General features: G+C 33.9%; 1 protein-coding gene across 2 annotated transcripts; it reads left to right on the plus strand.

Annotated features, from left to right (window-relative positions):
* Positions 1-6,402: 6,402 nt before the first annotated feature.
* Positions 6,403-8,957, plus strand: LOC109182305 (thiamine pyrophosphokinase 1-like). 2 transcript variants are annotated; one of them, XM_019332446.1, is made up of 6 exons: positions 6,403-6,848; positions 6,938-7,034; positions 7,380-7,452; positions 7,598-7,696; positions 7,991-8,240; positions 8,361-8,957. In XM_019332446.1, exons 1-6 carry the CDS (start codon positions 6,713-6,715, stop codon positions 8,477-8,479), a joined length of 774 nt encoding a protein of 257 aa, XP_019187991.1. In that variant the 5' UTR covers positions 6,403-6,712; the 3' UTR covers positions 8,480-8,957. The 2 variants fall into 2 exon arrangements, with proteins under 2 accessions (XP_019187991.1, XP_019187999.1); XM_019332454.1 differs by having other exon boundaries at positions 6,738-6,848; positions 6,933-7,034.
* Positions 8,958-9,104: the final 147 nt, after the last annotated feature.

Genomic DNA, 9,104 nt, shown 5'->3' on the forward strand with positions numbered 1-9,104 from the left:
TATTATATTATCACTTGCTTATTATTATTTCCCTACCAATAAAATATCTTAGATCAACAATATGCAATAGGAATAAGGATCAAATAAGACATCGAACTATAAAAATAAATTACAATTAAACCATTCATTCAAAACAACTGCAATTGTATTTTATACAATCGAAACTCATGTAATTAAATCAAATTGACATATTTTTCTGAGTCTTAGCTAATATGACAATTACCCCATTTAAAATTTATTTTTTAAATTTATTTAAATACTTTAATTAAAAAAAAAAAAAAAAAAAAAAAAAAAAAAACAACCCCCCTTTCTCTTTGATCTAATTGCATTTGTTTGTTAGATCATAGATGACTCAATTATTGAACTTTGGTACGTAGTCCGATAACCTATTTGAGCATTATCTCTATGCAATATAATAGTTTTAGTATAAAAATATACAATGTTTGACTTTTTCTTTCTTTCTTTTACATGTATTGAGGAATCTAGAGTGGTCATAATCCACTTAATTCAAAGAATATTAAACATATAAAGATCAAGTTAAAAATTCTCGAACCTTATATCCATCAATGTGAGACAAATATGAGACTCTAATAGACTAAGACATGCATGACGCACACATACACAAGTCGATCTTCCACTTTTCAGTTATATCAAGTTATCAACAGTTCATTCACCAACTATCCTAAACCGCTAAATTAAAAAAATATTCAAATTTATAAGAGTAAATTTAATTATTTGATTAAATATATTATTCTAAATTCATTTTTTTTATATATAATGGTTATTTGTGGATATAGAAAGTACAACTTTAATATGTGCTCTTTTAAGGTATTTATTTGGTAACAAGACACCCACTATTAAATATTAATACATAACCCTAAAACAATAAAAATGTTCAAACATTTTGAGTTAGACATGCAAGAAATAAAAAGAAAAAGACATTTGAAATTAACTCTAATAACAATAATTAAGGAGTGGCTTTCGGCTTTTAGCCGTAAAATTAGTGAAAAGATGCCATGATTAAACCTTGATTATCTGTATGAATTAGGGATTGATTGTTTGGAAGGAACAGAGCTGGGACCAGTTTGGATAAGATTTGTTCAGAAGAAAGAAGTGATTAAGAGGAATATTGCTAACGAACTATATCCTTAACCTCCCCGAAATGTTAAAAACGAAAAACAAAACTGACACCGTCATCTCCCAACACCCCCACATTTTTTTCCGGTTTTGTGTCATTTGATTAGTGGGTAATTACATTTATTAGGAGCTAATAATATGTGGGAAATGGGAAACACAAAGGTGCCCAAAACATCTATCGTAGGTCTTGTTAGTACACTCCATCAATTCACAATTTTTTCTGGTTTTGTGTCATTTGATTAGTGTGATGTATTTTAATTAATTCGTTATTAGTAAATTAATTTGATAGTTAGTCAATGATAATATTGTTGTTCCTAAAATGTTGAATCCCCAACTCTAAGGGTCCTACGCCTCGCCCAACAGAGCATATGAGAGGATGTAAATCATGGCAAATTATGTTGTGCATCCGTATGCACCATGCATGGATGAAAAAACGACGTCGTTTTGCATCAAAACGCGCGTCCTATGTTGGTACCGTTGGTAGAAAAACACAAATAATAATCAAATTAAAATTGACTATTATTTTCTAGAAAGAAGAGAAGAAAATATGAAGAAATTTGGCTAGTGTTTGGTGTTGGGTTTTTGCAAGAGTCAAGTGAGCACTCATTCCTTAAAACCTTATTTGCCACCTCCCAAAGATGCTAGGAGCGTTGTGGCCTAGGCTTCTCAGGATAAAACTTGCTAATGATTCAATGTTTGAGCACTCAAACAAAGAATCCGACGAGCAAGACGTGGTTATGAACACAGTAGGCAAAGAAAGGGAGTAGAAGCAGAATTTTGAGGTTGGAAAACAATATTTCGTGTACAGTGATAGTGCTGTAGTGTTGTTAAAAATATGCTTCTCACTACCTCTCTTATATAGGGGTGAAGGAGCCAATAGCTTTTAATGAGGCACTTTAAGGCACCCCCCTTGTAACATTCAAAAATAAAGATTGGAATTAATTCCGTAACAGTAAGAATTGAACCCAACGGTCACAGAAAGGCCTTGGTGCTTGTGTCAAGCCATCTCTGCGAGTTGGAATTTGATTTGCACCACCCCCCCCCCCCCCCTCGCGCGAGAGAGCCTCTATGCTATACAATTCTACAAGCTTCAAAAGAGCTCTTGTATATAAGGGGGAAAAATCTTCATTCCAAAGCAATGTGGGACAAAAGCTCACTTTTTCCCTTCATTTTCCAACTCAAATGGGTCTACTTTGAGAATCAATATCTCATTCACCCATTATCCGTTTTGAGCGTACAATATATCAATCTCTTCGTCTCACTACGAAGTATCCGAATCCACTTTGACCCGACCCAAATCGGAAGTGGACCCCACTGATAATTGTACCACAAAATAGCCACTTAACATGCCATTTTAAGCTATTTTTTCCAACATCCTACTTAAAAAAAAATCAGTTTCAATTCCCAGCAACAACATTATGTTATTCATTTTTTAGTTCATTCATTCTGGATTTTTAGTTATGAAATTCTGGATGTATAGTTATGCAATTCTGGATGTATAGTTATGCAATTCTGGATGTGTAGTTATGAAGTTATGGATGTGTAGTTATGCGATTCTGGATTTATAGTTATGAAGTTATGGATGTGTAGTTATGCAATTCTGGATGTATAGTTATGAAGTTATGGATGTGTAGTTATGCAATTCTGGATTTATAGTTATGAAATTATGGATGTGTAGTTATGTAATTCTGGATGTATAGTTATGAAATTATGGATGTGATGAAATTATGGATGTGTAGTTATGCAATTCTGAATTTTTAATTTTTTTTTTTTAAAGTTAGACGTCAAAACGACGTCGTTTTTGTACCGTATGCACCATGCATGATGCAATGCACAACATAACGCTCCGTAAATCATGATAACTCAGTTGAATACAGAGGCTAGATCTTTGTTTACTGCATACAAGGAACCCCCTTCACTTTATGTCGTTGTTCCCACACTGCAACTGATGAAACTCGATTCCGGACCATTGTTCTCAAAGTTCACTTCTGTGACCAACTGCTGCTCATGCGAGCTAGCTAGTCAATCATAATATGTTACGCTAGATGAGGGAAAAAAAAAAAAAAAGTGTTCCGATTATATGTATTGATGGATTTGATGAGGCTTAGGCAACCTGGCTGAATTAGTAGGTGACGTTATAGATTTAATTTTCATTTGTAGTGATTCAAACATACTCTTAGAGTCACGTACTAATGCCACTAAACTAATAAGATCTTTGACACCTTATCCCTTTTTCTTTTTTTTTTTTGGTAGGATCTTTGACACCTTATCAATATAAGCAGAATTACTCCGCATTTTATGATTAATTGAATTTGGGTCATATTGTAAACACTTTTAATAGTTTTAATTTTGTCTGAAATCTCTCCCATCCTTTTGATCCAACAAATATATAACTAATACTATATATATATATATATATATATATATATATATATATATATATATATATATGTATGTATATGTATATATATATATATATATATATATATATATATATATATATATATATATATATATATATTGAGAACAATACTATATTTCTATTCAAATAATTTTGAAAATGATATGCAATAAATGAATAATCGGATCAGTTAATGGGTCAACCATCCAACTAAATGGACCCGTATTTAGATTGAAGCAGGCCGGAGATCCAATTGGATCGTTTGAATGTTGGATGATATGGCCCAAATGTTTTTTACTATCCCTACAAATCTACAATTATCAATAGTTATGCTGTGCAACCGAATGTACCATGCGCATGGTGCATACGATGCAAAACGACGTTGTTTTGACTAAAAACGCGCATCCCACTTAAAAAAAAAAAAATCATGTTCGATTCTCGGCAATTGCATTATTGTGGATATATAGTTATGAATTTCTGGATATATAGTTATAAATTTGTAGATATATAGTTATGAATTTATGGATATTTAGTTCATTCATTGTGGATATTTAGTTCATTCATTGTAGATATTTGCTTCATTCATTCACTATGGATATATAGTTATGAATTTATGGATATATAGTTATGAATTTCTGGATATATAGTTATGAATTTATGGATATTTAGTTCATTCATTGTGGATATTTAGTTCAATCTATGTTGATATTTAGTTCATTCATTGTGGATATTTAGTTCATTCATTGTGGATTTTTACTTCATTCATTCATTCATTGTGGATTTTTACTTCATTCATTCACTGTGGATATAAAGTTATGAATTTGTGGATATATAGTTATGAATTTCTGGATATATAGTTATGAATTTCTGGATATATAAAAATGCTATTGCCGGGAATCGAACCTGGTTTCTTCTTTAAGTGGGACGCGCGTTTTTTTTTAACCAAAACGGCGCCGTTTTGCAACCGTATGCACCTTGCAAGGTGCATTCGGTTGCACAGCATAATTTGCGTACAATTATACTGTGGACAGCGGTCCAAAAACGACACCGCTTCTTTAAGTAATGAAATGTTGCGTTGTTACAGTTAAAGGAGTGCACATGTTTGGTGTATTAATTACCGACTGAAATTACAGTGTGTCTAAACTGACTCTGCTTCACGTATTATTTTTATATTATCAAATGAAACTATGTATATAAAATGAAACTGAATAACATTTCACATATTTGAGTGTATATTGTGCAATAAAACTGTAGTTATATCGAAATGATAATGTAGTTGTGTTTTAATGAAACTATAGTGTATATAAAATAAAATTAAATAACATTTCTACATATTTGAGTGTATAAATATCGAATGAAACTGTAGTTATATCGAAATGAAACTGTAATTGTATACAAAATGAAACTGCAGTGTATACAAAATGAAACTGAATAACAGAGTTACTTTTTGCGAAACGGCACAAAACGGGTGCCGTTTCTTTTCACGACATTGTTTAGAAGTCCGGTACATAATCCATTATGCATCGCGGTGCACGATATAATTTGCCCTATTTTGTCCTCAACAAATGAACAATTCATCAATTCAAGGAGAAAAAATGAATTGCCTTCTTGGTCTCGATGTTAAGATCAGGATCTTTATGTCTTTTTTTTTTTTTTAATTATTTTTTAAATGACACCTTCTATTATTCATTAATCAACATTATAATATCTCAATTTATCATTTCATGTCTTTTTACATTTGACATATTTAACAACTAATTTTACTATTAATTTAATTTCAATCACTTACTTATTATCTACTAGTTTGTTAGTTAGATATGTCAAATAGAGCTGTGATGAGGTGTGTCTTAAAGTTCATTGACTTAGGTTTCCTTCAAAAAAGTGGAAGCATTAAGATTAAATAGATTAGACTGTTTTTATTATTTTTATTTTTATTTTTTAGTTATTCAAATAATAAATAACATAGTCACATTTCATTCACTCAACTTGTGGATAACAAATATTAACCGGCCTCACACATTTTACTTATTCTACCTATCCACCATGAACCAAGAATTCAAACCAATTGAAAGTCAATTATTGCGTGTGACCTATCCACTTCGATCCAAGTCGGTAGATAGCAGGACAAACGTGGGAACTTATTATGCTAAGCAATTAATGGCAAGTTATTACTTATTAATCCCAACCATTTCAATAACCATGAGTCATACTATACATAGTTTACTTTTTAATTCTTTCTTTCTACTAAAGGATTAATATAGAATTCGGCTCCCGAGTAGTTTGATGTGTTCCGTGCGGTTAAATTTGAGCTATTGATTTTGTCTAAATTAACGTTCAAAATGACAGTTGGATCTTTTTGTATCTAGGTCAAATTTAAGGTGAATGGTTTTTCTTCTTAAGGTGAGTCAGTTCTTGAAACTTAAGGTGTGTCGACCTAAAACTTTAGGTGCGTCATTTTCCTTCTTAAGGTGCGTGATTTGTATGCTTAAGATGCGTCAGTTGTTGAAACTTAAGGTACTCCATTTTAAAATTTTAGGTGTGTAATTTGTATTCTTAAGGTGCTTTGTTTGTGTGCTTAAGGTGCGTGATTTATGTACTTAAGGTGCATTATTTTAAAATATTAAGTGCGTGATTTGTGGTCTTAAGGCGCTTTGTTTGTGCGTGATTTATGTACGTAAATGCGTCATTTTAATGCTTAAAATGCATCTTTTTATGTTAACCGTATAAAAAATAATATTTTTACCTGATCCACTCCGAGAACTAATATATGTCAAGAGCTTTGTACTCACATGACACTTTGTATTTACTCTTTTAGAGTTGACTTTATGGGTTGTTTTTGTTTCTTAAAAAAAAAAAAAAAAAAAATCTCTTTTCGTTATCATTTTCGCAGTAACAAATAACAATTCTGGGAACTGGGAATTGACCACATGCTGTGTTTGGGGATATTGTAGTGTGTAATCAATGGCGGACGGCCGGCGGTGTTCCATAAATTTATCGCACTTTTATCTTCCTCGTAATTGTCTGGCCGACACGGTTTTGATTGTTTGTCAAAAACTATGATAACTTTGTCGTCTGACCAACGACCCAACCGCCATTTTAGTGTTGTGTTTCCACCTCCATTAACCCATTTTCTCCGGCGACTTGCGGCTTAACTGCTCCGGCAAAACCGTGCGAATGGGGCTAATGATTCATTCCTCCTCCTTCCTCCTCCCGACCGTTCCCGCCGCCGACAACCGCCCTGCTCCCACGTACGCGCTTGTCGTCCTCAACCAAAGCCTCCCTCGATTCACTCATTTGTTATGGAAGCACGGTAATTTTCTCCTCTCCTTCTGGTTTATCTTCTGCTACGTACAATTGCGCGTTCTTGTGTTCATGGTTGCGGGTTGTTGTGTAGCGCAGCACGGCTTCGTGTCTGCGCCGACGGGGGTGCAAATAGAGTGTTCGATGAATTGCCGCAGTTGTTTCCTGATGAAGATGCCTCTGATGTTCGTAAAAGGTTTGGCTTTTTGCTCAATATCGTGATATTTGATATGCATCCCAGTCAGATCTTTATGCATATTGCAGTTATGTGCTTTTAGAGTCTTGCTTTTCATGGTTTCTTTTGGCTTTTATTGGCAGTGGAATCATAGAGAGAAATATGTCTATTGGAGCTATGCTTTTGGCTTCTAGCCCTTTGTTGTTGACCTCTGTTGAAAGTGTTTAGCCCATATTTGGGTATCCAAACTAGGCCCCAAATTCCCCAGAAACCATAGACTTTGATGCCTTTTTTTTTTTTTTTTTCTTTATTGTAGCTTTCTTGTTTCTTAGTGCATTTTGCATTAGATCACAGCCTTCATTGCAGGTACACACCTGATGTCATAAAAGGGGATCTGGACTCGATCCGAAGTGAAGTTCAAGAGTTTTATACTGGCCTTGTAAGCTTGCAGAGTTACTCTTCTGGCACATTCTTTGTTGCATATATAGGACCATAGAGGTGTTTGTTTATCTGTCTTAGGGAAGATCCAAGATTCTCGTAATGCTTTCTACCTTTTGTTCATGGAGTTTTCTGAGTCGGTGCAGGGATCGAAGGTTGTTGATGAATCTCATGATCAGGACACCACTGATATGCATAAATGCATTGCTTACATTTGTGATTTACCTGAACTGGAAACCCCGAATGTAAGTTCAATACTTCAATCTCTCTTAAGTTCCATAATCTATAGCCATAACAGAAACCCAAATGCTATGTATACTAGACAACAGTGAAATCAATCTTTTCCTCTAATTAATCGATTAGTTTCCCTCCACCCACCTTTGATCCTATTTAGGATTGGTGGAATGTTTGTTGTTCAGATGCAACTTTATATTTTATATCCTGAGCAGAATCATGGAACAAAAAAAGTGTCTCTTTTGAGCGATTTATCGACATAAAGTTTAACTGTAGCATTGATCTCAATTTCTATATGATTGTAGTTATGCATTCTTGTTGTTGGAGCACTTGGTGGAAGGTTTGATCATGAGATGGGAAACGTCAATGCCCTCTGTCATTTCACAACCACGCGAATAATTCTCCTGTCCGATGATTGCCTCATCCAACTTCTTCCGAAAACCCATCATCACGAGATCCATATTCACCCCTCTGTCGAAGGCCCACACTGCGGCCTCATTCCCATTGGATCGCCTTCCGGGAGCACCACAACCACTGGGCTCGAGTGGAATCTAGGTGAGCAATGAGTATGGTTAAGATAAGACCTTCTGCCACTCTTCCCTTTAGGCTTTAGTGCAAACCCACAGTGAAGAGTCTTGAGTTCTGATTCTGTGTTCTGTCATTTTCTGTTGTCAGATAATACTGAAATGAGGTTTGGAGGTTTAGTCAGCACATCAAATATTGTCCAAGAATCAGTGGTAACAGTGCAATCTGACACTGATCTTCTTTGGACTATCTCTCTCAAAAAGGCATGAGTTTTAGTATATATACCACAGAAATGGCAACATCTTATTAGTTTTTGCTGTAGAAATTACCTTGGCTTGACTACTAGAGATGCAACATATTTGTCACAGGTTTCTTGTCCTTTGACTATCAAGAACAAACCCTAAGGACAAGAAACCTGTGACAAATATGTTGCATCTCTAGTAGTCAAGCCAAGGTAATTTCTACAGCAAAACTAATAAGATGTTGCCATTTTTGTGGTATATATTAGGGGTGAGCGTTTTGGGATTCAATTCGATTTTTTCGGTTTCGGTATTTCGATATTAAAAATAAAAATGATAAATCATTCGGTAACATTATAGTTTGGTTCAGTTTCTTTTACTTTGATTTGTAGTTTGGTTCGGTTTCTTTTACTTTGATTTGTGGCATACTAAATACTACTGCAAATCAGCGTAGTACAAGAAAGTACAAGAAAGAAATTGTCTCCTGTAATAAATTAATTGTTATTAACGGGCTCGAACGAGAGTGGCAAAATATATTATTTTTCAAATATATTGCATGAATGTTTATGAGGCTGTCCACATTTATTTTATCATATTTCTAAGTGGTAAAAAGACTAAATTACTTAATAATTTAATAATGTACAGATTGATGAAG

The sequence above is a fragment of the Ipomoea nil genome, unplaced genomic scaffold (genome assembly GCF_001879475.1).
Source record: "Ipomoea nil cultivar Tokyo-kokei standard unplaced genomic scaffold, Asagao_1.1 scaffold0188, whole genome shotgun sequence".
Taxonomy (NCBI): Eukaryota; Viridiplantae; Streptophyta; class Magnoliopsida; order Solanales; family Convolvulaceae; genus Ipomoea; species Ipomoea nil.

Bases quoted from the DNA above. Each gene is read 5' to 3' on its own strand.
- LOC109182305 (XM_019332446.1), top strand. From the start codon at position 6,713: ATGGGGCTAATGATTCATTCCTCCTCCTTCCTCCTCCCGACCGTTCCC. The intron at 7,697-7,990 runs GTAAGTTCAATA...ATATGATTGTAG, and splicing joins CTGAACTGGAAACCCCGAAT to TTATGCATTCTTGTTGTTGG. The intron at 8,241-8,360 runs GTGAGCAATGAG...TTCTGTTGTCAG, and splicing joins TGGGCTCGAGTGGAATCTAG to ATAATACTGAAATGAGGTTT.